At 43.3% G+C, this 18,610-nt stretch overlaps 1 protein-coding gene across 2 annotated transcripts in view; it reads right to left on the bottom strand.

Moving 5' to 3' along the window:
• Nucleotides 1–18,610, bottom strand: part of SLC26A9 (solute carrier family 26 member 9) — a 659,312-nt gene that overhangs the window by 275,348 nt on the left and 365,354 nt on the right. For both annotated transcript variants that reach the window (XM_073615875.1, XM_073615876.1), the window contains exon 13: nucleotides 7,538–7,644. In XM_073615875.1, coding sequence (XP_073471976.1) covers nucleotides 7,538–7,644 — 107 coding nt within the window. The remainder of the gene's footprint in view (nucleotides 1–7,537; nucleotides 7,645–18,610) is intronic.

Raw genomic sequence — 18,610 nt, forward strand, 5'->3', positions numbered from 1 at the left:
CTTCCTAGGGGTAGATTTCATCTCACTTCCTGTTGTCTCCTTCCGTTTGCAAGTAGGAGTCGTTTGTAAGTTGGATGTTTGAAAGTAGGGGCCTGCCCTATATACTCAGCAGAAATTTGGGCCTTAGGTGTTGTTGTGGCCACAGCACTGTAAGCCCTCACAGGGCCCTGCTGTGAAATATTAGATCAAGAATTGTAATTACATGCCCCTGTTGAACAGGGGCAGAAAAATTGGGCCTTTGGTGGTGGTGGTGCTAGTGCCACATCACTGTGTCCTCACTTGCTCTTGGTGGGCGCAGAAACGGGCCCTGCTGTGAAATATTAGATCAAGAATTATAATTACATGCCCCTGTTGAACAGGGGCTGAAAAATTGGGCCTTAGGCACTGGTGCCACAACACTGCAACCCCTCACAGATACTCTAGTTGGAACGCAGAAACGAGCCCTGCTCCAAAGTATTGCATCAAAAATTGTAATTACATGCCCCTGTTAAACACTGTGCAGAGGTCGCACTACACTAACTTGTAGTTTAGCTGAACACTGTGCAGAGGTCGCACTACACTAACTTGTAGTTTTAGCGGAACACTGTGAGCAGGATGCACTACACTAACTTGTAGCTTTAGCTGAACACTGTGAGGACGCACTACCCTAACTTGTAGCTTTAGCTGAACACTGTGCACTACACTAACTTGTAGTTTTAGCTGAACACTGTGCAGAGGTCACACTAAACTAACTTGTAGCTTTAACTGAACACTGTGAGGAGGACGCACTACACTAACTGTAAATAGTCTAGCTGCCTGACTGTGGTACTAATAGGATCAAAAGAACACCAGCAATTTTCTTCAGGTAGTAAATACTGTAACAAGACAAGCCTGCCTGTGAGTAGGAAGATAATAGGAACGGATCTAGCTAAACTGAATACAGTGTATATATATATATATATATATATATATATATATATATATATATATATATATATATATATATATATATATGCGCAACACCTGGGATGCATATATATACACAATACACTATAAGTGCAGCTAACTCACTGACTGTCCTGCCTAATCTAGCTAACTCAAATGAAATGACACTGTCTCTCTCCCTCTATCTAAGCACGCCGGAACACACTACACAGGGCCGCCGTGCAGGCGGCCTTATATAGTGTGGGGCGTGTTCTAAACCCCCTGAGCCATAATTGGCCAAAGCCACCCTGGCTTTGGCCAATTACAGCTCTCTCTACCGACGGCGCTGTGATTGGCCAAGCATGCGGGTCATAGTGCATGCTTGGCCAATCATCAGCCAGCAATGCACTGCGATGCCGCAGTGAATTATGGGCCGTGATGCGTCACACGAATTTGGCGCGAACTGCCCATATCGTTCGCAATTTGGCGAACGATCGAACAGCCGATGTTCAATTCGAAAATGGGTTTGACTCGAACACGGAGCTCATCCCTAATGGGGAGATCTAACTACCCCAAGGAGGTGGGGGGGAGGGGAGGGCCCAGGGGGGTGGAGGGGTTGGAGGGGGCGAGGGAGGGGTGGGGGAGGAGGGCTTGAAAGGGGGAAACAGGGTAGGACGGGGGTTAAGAATAATGACTCCTTCTCCCTTGACTGCGTTAAAAAAAGAAGGAAAAAAAAAAAAAAAAAAAAAAAACAATGTCTAGTGTAAACATAATAACATATAATGTCAGGGGGTTGAATGCCCCCATTAAATGGGCGAGAGTACTGCGAGAGTTGAAGAGAGTTGAAATACTGCGAGAGTTGATGTTCCTGAAGGCTGACGTGGCACTGCTACAGGATGGGGCGAGGGAGGAGTGGGGGAGGGGGGTGAAAGGGGGAAACGGTAGGACGGGGGTTCAGAATAATGACTCCTTCTCCCTTGACTGTGTTAAAAAAAAAAAAAAGAAGGAAAAAAAAAACAATGTCTTGTGTAAACATAATAACATATAATGTCAGGGGGTTGAATGCCCCCACTAAACGGGCGAGAGTACTGCGAGAGTTGAAGAGAGTTGAAATACTGCGAGAGTTGAAGTTCCTGAAGGCTGACGTGGCACTGCTACAGGAGACACACCTGTGGTTGGGCAACTGTCAAAAAATATATTCTAAAGATTTTCCAATCTGGTTTTATGGTGAATCTCCGACCAGTGGTGCAAAAGGGGTTGCCATAGGGTTTGGCAAGGAAGTAAAGTTTGAGCTTGAGACTAGATTGACCGACCCAGAGGGGCGATACCTCTTTTTGAGTGGTAAGTTAAACGGCTTTGAATGTTCATTGGCAAACATCTATGGACCAAATAAAAAGAAAAATAGATTTGTAATGGGTGTTTTGGCGAAGTTTGAAGAATTTAAGAGAGGGGGGCCATAATCGCAGGGGATTTTAATTTCTGCTTGGACCCAGCGAGAGATAGTACATCCCAGGCATGGGGGACAGGAGAAGGTTGGGTGAAAAAATTAAAAAAGAAGCTGCACCAGTATCAATTGGTTGATGTCTGGAGGATGCAACACGAGAAAGTACGTGACCACACACCCGTGCATGCGACATACTCGAGATTAGATTTTTTCTTAATGGATCACAGGTTACTGGAAGTGGTCACTTGTGCAAGTATTGGTACTGTGACCCTTTCTGATCACGCGCCGGTGAGCCTACAGATAGAAATAGGGGAGCGACAGAAACTGGGCAATAGCTGGAAATTAAACGAAGACCTACTTCAAGATAAAGAAATAGCCAAGAGAATAAGGGAAGAACTAGAGCTGTATTTTAAAATAAATGGGTCCGGGGAGGTTGTAGAGGCAACAGTCTGGGAGGCTCACAAAGCCTATATAAGGGGTATTATTATGATGGTGAGCGTAGAGAAAAAGAGAAGAATGCTGAAAGATGAGATAGCTCTGACAAAAGAAATCTACGCGTTAGAACAACAACATAAAATATCGGGTGATGGGGCAGTGTTGGTAAGCCTTCATCGGAAGAGAGAGGACATGCGGGACCTAGTAGAGCAAGAAACACGTAAGGTCTTCAATCTAACAAAGAAAGAAAGATATATAAATGGTAATAAACCAGGCAAATTTCTGGCAAGGGTCGTGAGAAAAAATAAATCTATTAACTTTATTGAAAAAATAAAGACAAACTCGAGGGAACTTAGGTATAAAACCAGTGACATCGCGAAAGTCTTTCAAAAGTACTATGGTGGGCTATATGCAATAGACAAGAACGACTCGCTAGAGGTCAAAGAAACAAAAAGAGAGAGAATAAAAAACTATTTAAAAGAGGCTCGATTACATAAAATCATGGATAAGGAAAAGAACAAGTTAGAAGCCCCCATTACTGAAGAGGAGCTTAGAAAAGCACTGCAGGAAACCCCAATAGGTAAAAGCCCAGGGCCCGAGGGTTGACCATTTTATACTATAAAAAATTCCAGGATCTACTTGTCTCCAGAATGTGTTCATATATGAATGGGATTGGGGATAAGTGGGAGATAAGAAGGGAAGCATTAGAAGCCAACATAGCCATCATCCTGAAAGAAGGTAAAGATAATGTTATGCTCCAGTTATAGGCCCATATCACTCCTAAACGTAGACATAAAACTATTTGCCAAAATACTAGCTGAAAGAATGAAATCGATAATCAATGAGACCATTCACCCAGATCAGGTAGGTTTTGTACCAGGTAGAGAGGGGCGGGACAACGGTATTAAAACATTATTGGTGGTCCAGGAAATCAAGAAGAGTGGAGCACCAGGTCTACTCCTGTCAATTGACGCTGAAAAAGCTTTTGACAGGGTAGACTGGGGCTTCATGTGGGGCACTCTTGAGGAGATCGGGTTGGGAGAGAGAATGCTGAATTGGATCAAGGCTTTATATACCCACCCCACTGCGAAAGTAAAAGTAAATGGCACCTTCTCAGACACATTTGAAATGAATAACGGAACTAGGCAGGGGTGCCCACTTTCCCCGCTACTGTTTGTGTTAGCCCTGGAACCCCTGTTAAATAAGATAAGGAGGTGCCCGGACATTGGTGGGGTTACAGTGGGCAATGAGGAGTATAAATTAGCCGCTTACGCGGATGACATTGTTTTATGTCACCCGCCCAAGGACCACCCCCCCAAACCTGTTATCGGTTTTAAAAGAATTTGGGAAGCTCGCCAACTTTCGAGTGAACCCAGATAAATCGGAAACGTTGGCGATCAATAAAAATAGATATTGGGATACTACATATCAAAAATATTTCCTCTTTAGGTGGGGATTAGAAGAACTTAATTACTTAGGAGTTAAAATTACCCCAACAATAGAGTCAATATTCCAGGTTAACTTTATTCCACTCCTTAATGAGATCAAGAAAGAACTATCATGGGGGGGGAGAATAAATCTATACAAGATGATAATCTTACCAAAGATTATTTACAAAATGCAAATGCTTCCAATCGCACTGCCACAGGGTTATTTTAAAAGTTTGCACACTATGTTGACGAGGTTTATTTGGAGAGGGAAAAACCCTTGTATAAACTTTACACAATCAATTAAAGATAAGACGAAAGGGGGGTGGGGGGCACCTGATATTAGGAAATATTATGAGGCAATTGCCTTATCACGTATACTAGAATGGGTAAAAAATAATAGAGAAAAACAATGGGTGAAAATAGAGAACAGTAAGAGTATAGTGGATTTGGGTAAGACAGTATGGATTCCACCACATTGCAGAAAATTGAGCACGGGAACAATGGGGAGCACTAGGCATGTATTAAAAATATGGGATAATTTACATAAAAGGGAAAAATGGGTATTTAATTCACCATTGATCCCACTTAAGGACACAGAATGTTTCACTCCAGGGAAGAAGGATATGTTTGGGAAGTGGATATTGAAGGAAGACGCCCAATTAAAAGATGTCATGAGACAGGGCAACATTTGCGCATACCAAGAACTAAAAGATAAAGACGCGTGGTTCGCTATAAACCCCTGGCGTTATAAACAACCGAAACACTTTGTCGATTCACTCCCACAGCCTATTAGGTCGATAAGGAACTTGTTACCCCTAGAGAAAATATGCACAGAGAAAAAAGGGAAAGGGGGGATCTCGAAGATATACAGAGCCTTAACGGATTTGGGGAGTGTGGAAATTCCTCCATTTATGGGGAAGTGGGAGAATGAATTGGATGTCAAATTTAATGAACGTGAGTCAGGGCAGATATTGAAAAGGGTGAACATCACTTCGGCGGATTGTAGGATAGCGGAGATGAATTACAAACTACTGGTGAGAATGTATATTACACCTGACAGAGCACATAGGATTCGGAGAGAAACCTCACAACTATGCTGGAGGGTATGTAACGAAATTGGGACAGTGGCACACATTTGGTGGCAGTGCCTGGAAATTAAGAAGTACTGGGATGAGATAAGGGGTATTATAGGGGAGATTACCAACATCATCATCCCAGATGACCCACGGATATGCTTATTTCACGGGAGTGAAATGCCCACGAAAACATATTTGAAGTCGTTATTACCACACCTTATAAACGCCGCCAAAAGTCTTATCCGTAGACATTGGCAGGATAAAAGCAGACCTTCAATGCGGGAGTGGCTCAACAAAGTCAATGAAATATATTACTTAGAATACTTGAGGTTTAGTGAAGGGATGGGACTGGAAGCTTTTGAAACGACATGGAGAAAGTGGGTAAAATATAGGTACTCAATAAGAGCAGCGGAGGTGCGTGGTATTTAGTTAGAGGCCCCATAGTAATTAGAGTAATTAGAGAAACTAGACAGGTAAGATCATAGAAAATACGCGGAAGATGATCTGATAGGAGTCAAGGGAGAGTAGGAGAGTAGGAGTGAAAGCACAGTAGGAAGTATGAACAAGAAGGGGGGAGATTTAAAAGGGGGGGTGGGATAAGGGGTGTTAGTGGATTAGGGGGGTGGGGGCGGGTAATAATCGGGGATAGATAAACAAGGGGGGGGTAAATTATTGTTGTAAGTAATGTAATTGTTTGGGGTTTTTTTTGAGATGATAAAGCCACAATGATGTGATGACATAAGGGAAGATACTGAACTGTAAAGTTGAAGTAACATCCCCTAGAAAACTCCTCGCTGAAGTGGCAAAAAAAAAAAAAAGAAAAAAAAAAAAAAAAAAAAAAGATATAGTCTATTCTAGAATTGGTATTGTGACGGCTAAATTGGTGTAAGTCACTTAGCAAGGGGTTAAATTCTTTTCATATGTAGCGCCCTGCTCCTGATGGGCAGGTGCTATCTGTGTAAATTTAAGTTTGTCTGAAGCTGTAGTTTAACTCAGACTAATTATGGTAAATTTACTGGTTTCTGTATTAGTTCAGCTGGATTGTGTCAGTTTCCACTTGACCGTGGGTGTCGCTGTGGCCCCCGGTAAGTGTTGGAAATGCAACAGGTTGAATGCATTGGGTACCCTTTTTACTCAGAAACAGCCCGGTAGGAGGTGTTCACTTGCTGTGCATTCTGGGTATTTAAGGTACAGGCGCAAATTGGTCGGAGTTCTTTTTATCATTGTCCCTAACCTGAAGGCCCTCCTGGCTAAAGGGGGGCTGGGGCAGCTTTGCTGCCTTGGAGCCGGCTGGCCCGAGGTGTTGTTACTACAGAAGTAAGCCCAGGAGCTCTGGGGCCTGCTGATCCAAGGGATGGTCCTATGCTGTCTTGCCTGTGGGGAGAAGCCGATCGGTTGGAGGAGACCAGGGGAGGACTTCTCTGGAGGTGACCAAGCAAAGTATGCTGGTATCTCAGGAGGAGCCTGGAAACTCAATCGAAGGATGCAACCTGGATCACCTATCTCTCAGTATCGCCTGATCGGTTGAAAGAAACTGGTACTGTGCAGTTAAGCTTTAACTCTAGCAAAAGTTTGGTTACACCGTCCTGTGGCAGAGGATTGTGTAACGACCACAACAATTATTGTTTCTCGTCAAGTCTGTGGCAGAGACTGTGTCCAAGCATTGCACCGGCTGCTAGGTCAGTAAGAGGGACCTATCCAGTGAATGCTATATCCAGTTGAGGAAATCGTTTGTCCTCTGGATAGAAGAAATACCCTGATCCACAATACAAGGTACCTGAATCCCCCCTTTAACCCTCCATCCCTCTATCTGCCATTGAAGAATAAAAGAATTGCAAGAGAAGAAACTAAGTGTTTGGTGCAGACATCATTGAATCTTCTCTCTTTAATGGGACCCCTGTGACGGACACGGTGTAACGGTGAGGTAACGGTAAGCCCAATTCAAACCAGCAGCTCCTTCGGGGGTAAGTGCTACACATATATTGAACAGGTTGTTGTTGTTTAGGAGCCCATGGAAGACCCCTGGCTATTTCATATTCTTTGAACAATAAAAAATTGAAACTGACCTGTCTTGTGTCATGAATTATGGCACCTGCCTTTATTATGAAAATTATTATTTTTGCAAAGGATGGGAAATGAATGTCAGAACATGCTGTCAACATCAACAATACAACCTAATATGCATTCTGTCCCATAGATGTATACTATCTTTTTGAAGGAAAAGCAAAGATAATTTGAAAAATACTCACAATTGTGTATTGAATATGACAACCAAGACAGAAAATCCCACACCGACAGCTACTCCATATGGAAGCCCAAGGATGAATGTGGAGAGGAAACTCACAACCCAGACACACTACAGGAACATTAAACAAACCTTAGTTAGCACTGAAAAACAAATATAAATGCAAACACTAAAATGCAAACACTATAAATTACAGCAACTTCTCTTACTTGTTCCACTGGACTCTCAGCATCAACAATAAATAATTTTAGTTGCTTTCCTAGATCAATATTATCTGCTATATGTCAGGTCTAACTTGCTTCTATAACCATACACATTTCAATAGTTACCAACTGTGAATATTTCAGGATATTGACAGGATAGAATTATATTTCCTTATTTCCCTATTTATTTGGTTTCTCAATCTCTTAGCTTAGTTAAGTTATACATTTGGGTATTATTTTACTGTATATAGGTGATTGTAAAGGCTGAAAGTTTTTTTTACCTTAAAAAAAAAACTCTCTGCTGCAGGATCCCCCCAACCCCCCTCCCCTTATACTTACCTGAGCCCAATCTTGATCCAGTGATGTGCACCAGAGCAGCGGCTCTCGCTGCTGTCCCCCTCCTCACTGTGCAGATTAATAGCAGCGGGAGTCATTGACTCCTGTCATTCAAACTTTGTGACAAGGTAGCATAGACAGGGAGTCAATAGACACAGACAGGGTGGCTCGGGAGGGAATCTGCATGAGTGTCCCCATCAGGGGCGGCCCGTCCATTAAGGGCGCATGGGCGCCACCCCCTCTGTCCATCCGCTGCCTCCCCTATCCATGTGTCCGGCCCCTTTCAGGACTCCGGCGTATGGATAGATTGGCTCCCACTGCTGTCAATTAAATCCAGTGATACGGGAGCCGGGGGCAGGGCTGAGTCCTGCTGTCTGTGTCAAAGGCCACAGCAGCAGGACTCGGGAGCGCGCCCACACGAGTGCCCCCATGGAATGCGGCTCTCCGTGGGGCACTCGAGAAGAGGAGGAGCCAGGAGAGCCGACTGAGGGTTATGGCCACTCTAGGCAAAACCCTGAAACAGAGCAGGTAAGTAAACATGTTTGTTACTTAAAAGAAAAAGAAAAAGCTTTACAATCACTTTAACCATTTCAGCCCCAGGAAGGTTTTACCCCCTTCCTGACCAGAGCACTTTTTACAATTTGGCACTGCGTTGATTTAACTGGTAATTGCGCGTTCATACAATGCTGTACCCAAATTAAATTTGTGTCCTTTTTTCCCACAAATAGAGCTTTCTTTTGATGCTATTTGATCACCTCTGCGGTATTTATTTTTTGCGCTATACACAAAAAAAGAGCGACAAGTTTGAAAAAAAACAATATTTTTTACTTTTTGCTATAATAAATATCCCCAAAAATGTTTTTAAAAAACAAAATTTCTTCATCAGTTTAGGCCAATATATATTCTTCTACATATTTTGTTAAAAAAAAAAAAAAAATCGCAATAAGCGTATTTTGATTGGTTTGCGCAAAAGTTATAGCATCTACAAACTATGGGAAAGATTTTTGGCATTTTTATGAAATTTTTATTCATTTTTTTTTTTTTACTAGTAATGGCAGTGATCTGTGATTTGTAGCAGTATTGCAACATTGCGGCGGACAGATCGGACACTTTTGACACATTTTTGGGACCATTGACATTTATACAGCGATCAGTGCTATAAAAATGCACTGATTACTGTGTAAATGACACTGGTAGGGAAGGGGTTAACACTAGGGGGCGGTCAAGGGGTTAAATGTGTGTTCCCTCAGTGTGTTCTAACTGTATGGGGATAGGACTGAGTAGGAGAGGAGACATTTTGCTGTTCCTACTTACTAGGAATAAACAACATGTCTCCTCTCCTCTGACAGCACAGGGATTTGTGTGTTTACACACACAAATCGCTGTGCTAGCGCTTGTGCACGCGATCACGCGTGGCCAACGGCAATCGCGACCGCATCCCCCGCCATGCAGCTCTCTGGCGGCTCTTAAAGGAACCCCATACCTGTACGGGGTTTTGTACAGTGGTGCCATTGTGCCGCAGTATATGTTCACGAGCCGGTCGGGAACCGGTTAATGGTGTTCCCGTGTTCTATTTTGCCAATGCAAGATCCTAGGTTGCAGTTTTTTTGCATTGAATGAGGTACACAACATTAAATAAAATATGATACAATCTTTAATCATTAAAGTGAAAGGCTATGCAAGATTTATGCAGCAATCAAGCCATTAACATTAAACCAGCAAATAAAGGTGGTGCAGTTCTTTTAATGGATACAAACAAATATATACAAGAGGAGACGATGCAGTTGGCAGATGCTACTGACTATGAAAACTGGATTATAATCTGACACAGGGTTTTACTCAACAATTAAAAAGTCTTATTAAAACACTACCAAGCCAACCAAATGCAGGATTTAGCAGTGTAATTTCAGTTAATCCAGAAATTGGGAACTTCTCTATGTTGCCCAATATCCACAAGCCAGGAAATCCAGGCAGATCCATCACAACAGGTATGAAGACACTCACTGAACAAATTTCAGGTCATATAAAAAAAGTATTAAACCAAATGTTAAAAGTTAAAAAGTGTTAAAATTGTTAAGCCCCCCCAACCCCAAAGCACCTTGCCCCCATGTTGATGGGGAAAAGGGCCTCTATGCAACAACCCTGGGCGGTGGTTGTCGGGGTCTGCGAGCTTGGGGGCTTATCGGGGGGCTTATCCCAGGCACCCATCCTATGTGAATGGGTATCGGGTACATACTACCCCAACCCATTCACCAAAAAGGCAGTGAAATGTAAAAAAAACCAAGAGCCGTTTTTTGACAATTCCTTTATTAATAGCTCTGTCTTCTCCCAGAGTCATCTCTTCCCCGCTGCTGTCTTCTCCTGCCGTCCCTCCCGGTGCGTTCTTTTCCATCGCCGGCTTCTCCTTGCTGTCGTCTCTCCCATTGCCTTCTCTTGCGCCACCTCCTTCTCCTGCCGCTGTCTTTCCCGGTGCCATCTCTCTCACCAATGTCTTCACCAATGCCTTCTCTCCCACCGCCATCTTCTTCCTCACCACTGGTTACCCACTAAAAAAAATTAAAAAGACGGTGTTCTTCTGTTGCCATCTTCCTCCATTGTGTTGTCCTCCGCTGTCTAGCATCTGTTATATAGCCATGGGGCATGGCTATCCAATGACATCACCCGAAGAGCCCGCCCTTGTGACATCACAGGCTATCACAAGGGATGAACAACATCCCTTGTGATAGCATGGGCAGTGACAGGTCCTCTTAATTGAAAGATCTGGGGTCTATTAGCCCCCATATCTCTCCTCTGGCTCTGGCCTCCAAAGCATCTGGTCAAACTGAGATTGGTTTGATCAGATGCTGCACAAACTGGTAATGGCTTGTAAACACACAAACCTAAACCAGAAGTGACAAAATTCTCTCAGCTTCAAGTCTCTGATGTCAGTGGGAAAAATAAAGTCAGTTCCTCTCAATGTGTACAAGGAAGCCAATGCTGCCAGTCAGATCAGTCCTAGGCTCCCGTTTGAAATGACAAAGCTCAGAAAAAGAGGCTCCCTGTAAAAGTGATCAGCCGCTCAGATCACTTTTACTGTGTAGAATCAGCTGCCAAAAAAAACGATACTGGGATCATGGTTGCAGCCTCAACCATGATCCCGGTATAACCGCCTAAATATGGGGCTTTATATACATGTACAGAGATACTGAAATGGTTAAAAATACTCAGGAATGGAAAACTGTTGAACTAAGAATGATATTTGTAATTGGCAGAAAGGTAATGGACCAAATGTGGACCTAAGTTTTCTAAATCTCTAGTCAACAGTTTTATGACCACTCTCACCTCTGTGACTCCCTTTCAAAGCCCATTCCCATCCCATAGCCCTCTCCCACCCTTATCTCACCAACTACCCCAGTCTAATTACCATTGCTGTATTTTTTTTTCCTCAATCTGATGTTAATACAGCGATTTTCCCTGCTGTTCCATTGTGCTCTGACAGAGGGACGGCCCCCTGCCAGAACACTCAGGTCAGCATCAGCCATTGTCTGAGAACGCTGATCGGGAGCTGGTCTGCAGACCTTTTTTCGGTCATGAGCCTTCGACCGAAGCCGTTTCGGCCAGCTTCCGTCGGACCGGCTGCCTAACACACGGGCCGAATGTCGGCCAGTTTCTATTGAACTGTTAGATACCGGCCAACATTCGGCTTTACTTAACATTAACATTCTGCTAAAACTTTGTGTATTAGTTCTGCTTGGACTTTAAAAGAAGGGGATACACCCCGAAAGCTTGTCCTGAAAATATGAATGGTAGTGTAAATAAAAAAATATCATGGACAATACTCAATTGTTTTTTTTTTCCAAAGAAATGTGGCATAATACATTCTGGCCTAAATTTATGAAGAGATATTATTTATTTGCAAAGTTTTATATAAAAAAACTGAGAGAAACGGTTTTTCTTCACAATGTTTTCCATTTTATAGTAAAAAATAAAAAAACTGATGGTGATGAAATACCACCAAGAGAAAGATCTATCTGTCTCAAAAAGTGATAGAAAATTCACTTGGGTACAGTGTTGCATGACTGTTGCAGGAAGAGTGTTTAACACTTTGGTCTTCAAGTGGTTAATGACTGGTATTGTACCACTAGATCGGTGCAAGGCCAATGTAGTGCCTATATTTAAAAATGGATCAAAGTCTTTACCAAGTAATTACAGGTCAGTTAGTTTAATGCCGCATACACACGACCGGTTTTGCCGTCGGAATAAACTCGGAAGGTTTCCCTGACGGAACTCAGATGGAATTCCGCTCAAGCGGTCTTGCATGCACACGGTCACACCAAAGTCTGACCATCCAGAATGAGGTGACGTACAACACGTACAACGGGACTAGAAAAAGGAAGTTCAATAGTCAGTAGCCAATAGCTTCCGTCTCTTAGTGCTTCAGAGCATGCGTCGTTTTTGGTCCGTCGGAACAGCATACAGTCGAGCGGTTTTCCATTTCTAGGTCCGTCAGAATTTTCGAAAAAAGTGTCAGATGAGGCATACACATGATCGGAATAGACGATGAAAAGCTTCCGTCTGACTTTTTCTGTCGGACATTCTGCTCGTGTGTATGCGGCTTAACCCCATAGTCAAGAAGATACTCGAGAGTTTAATAAAAGGTCGCATAGAAGAGTTTTGCTAGAAATCAATATTTAAGTAATAGATAGCATGAATTCATGAAAAACTGAAGTTTTCAGACAAATCTGCATTCTTTTGTTATGAGGAAAAAAAAAAAACATAGACAAAGGAGTGGCTGTGGATATTGTATACATTCATTTTGCAAAAGTATTTAACACAATTCCCCTCACATAGCTAATGTGCAAGTTAAAGTTTACAGGCTTGGACAATTCAAACAGTAAATGGATAGAAAACTTGCTAAAAGACCATTAATAGTAGTAATTAATACTTTGAATGGCATAAGGTTATTAGTGGAGTACAACATGTTTCAGTGTCGGGACTCCTATTTTTTAACATATGTATAAATGATGCAGTGTTTGGGATTAAATGTGCCACTTTAGTGTTTACAGATGACACCAAGCTATGCAGTGGAATAATGTGCTTAGAGAATGTGTCCAACCTACAAGCCAACTTCCCTGAACTATTTAATTGAACAACTATTGGCAAATGAGGTTGATAAATGTAAAGTTATGAACCCAGGAGCTAAAAATATGCACGCATCATACATACTAGAAGGGGAATAGCTGGGGGAGTCAATGGTGGATCTAGGTGTTCTGGTGCATCATAGACTTAAAGCGGGATTCCGGCCTAAAAAAAAAAAAAATTAAAAGTCAGCAGCTACAAACACTGTAGCTGCTGACTTTAAATAAGTACTTATCTGTCCTGGGTGCCCACGATGCCTGCCGCCCTCGGTTCTCCGGTCCCGGCACCGCCATCCTAGGTAAGGGAAACAGGCAGTGGAGCCTTGCGGCTTCACTGCTAGTTTCCTACTGCGCACGCACGAGCGACGCGGCACTCTGTGAATGGCCCTGTGGTGTTCTGGGAACACACACAGTTCCCAGAAGACAACGGGGTCGCTCCCCGAGGAGCAGAAGACGCAGCGGAAAAGGAAGAGGCAGATTAGGAAGACAACCTAGCAACAAGGGTTTAGGCAAGTTTAAAACCCTTGCGGTTCAGTTTTGGGCACCAGTTCACAAAAAGGATAGAATTGGAGAAGCTGCAGAGAAGGGCGACCAAACTGATAAGAGGCATGAAGGAGCTCATCTATGAGGAAAGATTAGCTGAACTGAATTGATTCTCTCTTGAGAATAGACATTTAAGGGATACAATTAAAATGTAGTGAACTTGGTGTAGAGTTATTCGCTTTCAGGTCTTTACAGAGCACAAGACACTCTTTACATCTGGAGAAAAAGAGATTTAAACTTCACTTATGGAAAAACTTCTTCACAGTAAGAGCTGTGAAAATGTGGAATAGACTCCCTCAAAAACTGTTCTGGCTAGCTCACTAGATTGTTTTAAAAAAGAACTAGATGCATTCTTAACCACTTCCCACCCGGCCACTGCATATGTACGGCTGGGTGGGCACTCTCTCCTGAATGGATGATCAGGAACGTCCCTCAGAAGGAGGGGGATCGTCTGCGCAGCGCTGAGATCACGATCGCTCGTGTCACCCGGACACGGCGCATCTCAGATCGGCAGGAGGGCTCTGTGATTGGCCCTCCTGATCACATGACGGCCGTGTCCAATCATGGCCATCATGTGATGTAAAGAGAGCCGGTTGCTAGGCGATCGGCTCTCCTCTCCTCACATGTTAGTTGTCGGTTAGGAGAAGAGAGCGGATCGCTGCAGCCAGCTGGTAATCATTGTGTATGAGCTGTTTTTTACAGCTTTTTACACACTGATCACTAGCATAGTAACCCACAGTGCAAAACGCAATGTCTCAAAACACATGTCTCAAAAACACATGTCCCCAAAACACGTCCCCAAAACACATGTCCCCAAAACACATGTCCCCAAAACACATGTCCCCAAAACACATGTCCCCAAAACACATGTCCCCACATAGTAAAACACCCTGTCCCCCACATATGTCCCAGTAAAATCACATGTCCCAATGATTATTTAAACACATATGTCCGTGATCATCTACGCACATCTGTACATGATCATTTGCGTACATCTGTCCGTGATCACACAAACCAATTATTATACACTTAATGGGATTTTTTTTACCAAAGACATGTAGCAGAATACATTTTGGCTTAAATTTATGACAAAATTTGATTTTATTGGATTTCTTTTAAAAATAGAATAAAGAAAATGTTGTTTTTTTTCCAAATTTCTGCTCTTTTTTCGCTTATATCGCAAAAAATAAAAAAACGGAGTAGTGCATAAATACCACCAAAATTTCATTTGGGTACAGTGTAGCATGACCGCGCAGTTGTCATTGAAAATGCGAGAGCGCTGAAAATTGGCCTGGGAAGGAAGGGGGCGAAAGTGCCCAGTATTGATGTGGTTAAATGCATTAAAAAAAATGGATGCAAATTTTTAGAGGTAGTAACGTCAGGGGTAGTTTATGCAGGGAATATCGGATTGCCTCCTGGGGGATCCGGAAGGAGTTTTTTCCCCTACTGGAGTGAATTGAACCATGCTTTATTAGGTTTTTGCCTTCTTCTAACCTAAGTGATTGCAGGGAACGGGAACTTGATCTTAGTTTAGGTATAGTTGATTACGTCTGACTCTTGTGAAGTTCTTAGTGATGTTTCAAAGGGGAGCGTTTAGGAGCTCCAGATTTTCAGACTTATTGTATTAACTTTAAAGCCCCTTCCACTTGGACCATATCAGCTTTTCCAATGACAGAAGAAGGAGTATCCCTGAAATCCCTCTAGATTGTAGTGCCTTATCACATAACCACTGGTTAACTAGATCAAAGGGCAGCTGCCTAGATCAGTTATCTTAATAAATATTGACAGAGCTGCTTAGTGTACCTTATGTTAGTATTTGCCCATAACTAAACTAAAAGACCGTAACAGGTCCTATTGTTAAAGTAAAACATAAAAGGTCTTAGGAAAACGCTGACTTATCTAACCATCATGTTTGAAAGCTATCAACTCTGTGTTCTCATGGAATTTGTTTCTGAAAAAACATACACACACGTATATATATATATATAGATAGGGAGAGAGAGAGAGAGAGAGAGAGAGGGAGAGGGAGAGGGAGAGGGAGAGATCTACAGTATCCCACAAAAGTGAGTCACCCTTCACATTTTTGTAAATATATTAGATCTTTTCATGTGACAACACTGAAGAAATGACACTTTGCTACAATGTACTGTAAAATAGTGAGTGTACAGCTTGTATAACAGTGTAAATTTGCTGTCCCCTCAAAATAACTCAACACACAGCTAAACCGCTGGCAAAAAAGTGAGTACACCCCTAAGTGAAAATGCCCAAATTTGTCCCAAAACTCCCTACAATTTTTTAGTTCTAACTTTTCTTTTGACAAACTCATCGATAATATCTTCGCAGGACAAAGTATTTAAAAGTTCTGACTCAATGGCAAGTAAAGCTAAACTGTTCAGTCTTTCTTCACCCAAAGATGATCGTAAATAGTTCTTTATGCAAATACATTTCATTCATTTTTATGCACCACAGCTCAGTTGCAGTGCATAGAAACAGTATGCATTTTGCACCACACTGCTCAGCATGCAGTGGCGCTGTTGCAGTGTGAACAGGACACAGAAAACAATTGTTTTCTATTGCCCTTGCAGAGACCCGTGTTTTGCTAGTGCAGAAATCACAGACCCCCTTTTACATCAGTGTCCTCAGTCCCCCCCCTTTACATCACATACCCCCTTTTACATCACGACCCCCTTTTACATCAGTGTCCTTAGGCCCCCCCTTACGTCACATCCCCCCTGCCTCATCACAAACCCCCATCACAAACCCCCCATTACAGACTGACCCATCACAGACTGACCCATCACAGACCCTCCCATCACAGACTGACCCCCCAAATCATACACCCCTCATTACAGACTGACCACCCATCACAGACCCCCATTACAGACTGACCCCCCCATCACAAATTGGTCCTGACCCATCACAGACTCCCCATCACAGATCCCCATCATAAGCTGACCCCCCAAATCACAGACTGAGCCCCCATCACAGTCCTCTCTCAATATCAAACTCCTTTACAGCACAGCACTCCCCCCTCCCCAAAGAACCCTACCTTGTTCAAAAAAGACATGGAGCCTGGCCGCTCTGGACAACGGGCGGGACTTTTCACGTTAAAAGTGAGTGATTTATTGCTGGGACCACCCCGCTGCCTAGCAACCAATCACCCACTTCTTAACTTAAAAAGTCCTGCCCTTTGTCTAGAGCGGCCGCACTTCATGTTTTGTGTGAATAAGACAGGCAGTGTGGGGAGGGGGCAATGCAGTGATATTAGAGAAGACACGGACCTGCTGCACCTGCCATGCTGCTATGTTAGTGCGGGGGGGCGCGAAAGCCGAGAAGTCGCTGCAGGAGCGGTGCTGCCCCTGCACCACTGCCACCCCGAGTCCTGGCCTCGGTGGCCTTGTGGGAAATCCAGCCCTGGCCACTGGAGTCCTCTTCTACTCCTCCATAACTACATCACGGAGCTGGTGGATGTTAGAGACCTTGCACTCCTCAACCCTCTGTTTCAGGATGCCCCACAGATGCTCAATAGGGTTTAGGTCTGGAGATATGCTTGGCCAGTCTATCACCTTTACCCTCAGCTTCTTTAGCAAGGCAGTGGTCATCTTGGAGGTGTGTTTGGGGTCGTTATGTTGGAATACTGCCCTGCGGCCCAGTCTCCGAAAGGAGGGGATCATGCTCTGCTTCAGTATGTCACAGTACATGTTGGCATTCATGCTTCCCTTAATGAACTGCAGCTCCCCAGTGCCGGCAGCACTCATGCAGCCCCAGACCATGACACTCCCACCACCATGCTTGACTGTAGGCAAGACACACTTGTCTTTGTACTCCTCACCTGGATGCTCCCACACATGCTTGACACCATCTAAACCAAATAAGTTTATCTTGGTCTCATCAGACAACAGGACATGGTTTCAGTAATCCATGTCCTTAGTCTGCTTGTCATCAGCAAACTGTTTGCAGGCTCTCTTGTGCATCATCTTTAGAAGAGTCTTTCTTCTGGGATGATGTAGTGTGCGGCGTATGGTCTGAGCACTGACAGACTGACACCCATCCCTTCCACCTCTGCAGCAATGCTGGCAGCACTCATATGTCTATTTCCAAAAGACAACCTCTGAATATGACGCTGAGCACGTGCCCTTAACTCCTTTGGTCGACCATGGCGAAGCCTGTTCTGAGTGGAACCTGTCCTGTTAAACTGCTGTATGTTCTTGGCCACCATGCTGCGGCTCAGTTTCAGGGTCTTGGATCTTCTTATAGCCTAGGCCATCTTTATGCAGAGCAACAATTCTTTTTTTAGATCCTCAGAGAGTTCTTTGCCATGAGGTGCCACGTTGAACTTCCAGTATGAGAGGGTGAGAGTGATAACACCAAATTTAACACACCTGCTACCCATTTACACCTGAGACCTTGTAACACTAAGGAGTCACATGACACTGGGGAGGGAAAATAGCTAATTGGGCCCAATTTGGACATTTTTACTTAGGGGTGTACTCACTTTTGTTGCCAGTGGTTTAGATAATAATGGTTGTGTGTCAAGTTATTTTGAAGGGACAGCAAATTTACACTGTAATACAAGCTGTACACTAACTACTTTGCATTGCAGCAAAGTGTCATTTCTTCAGTGTTGTCACATGAAAAGATATACACATAGACATGCTACAGACAACAAGACTATAAATATTCAACTTATTCTCCCTGGAGAAGAGATGCTTAAGAAGGGATATGATCACAATATATAAATCTTTGAATGGTGACAGAATTGGGAGGAAACTATTTACCTAAGGTATCTTAAGAGGACAAGCAGCCACACAATGAAGTTAGATGAGAAGCAGTTCAATTTTAAACTGCTTAAAGAAGACAACATTTTTTATTTCATTT

This window comes from Aquarana catesbeiana, linkage group LG02 (assembly GCF_042186555.1).
Source record: "Aquarana catesbeiana isolate 2022-GZ linkage group LG02, ASM4218655v1, whole genome shotgun sequence".
In the NCBI taxonomy this organism is placed as follows: domain Eukaryota; kingdom Metazoa; phylum Chordata; class Amphibia; order Anura; family Ranidae; genus Aquarana; species Aquarana catesbeiana.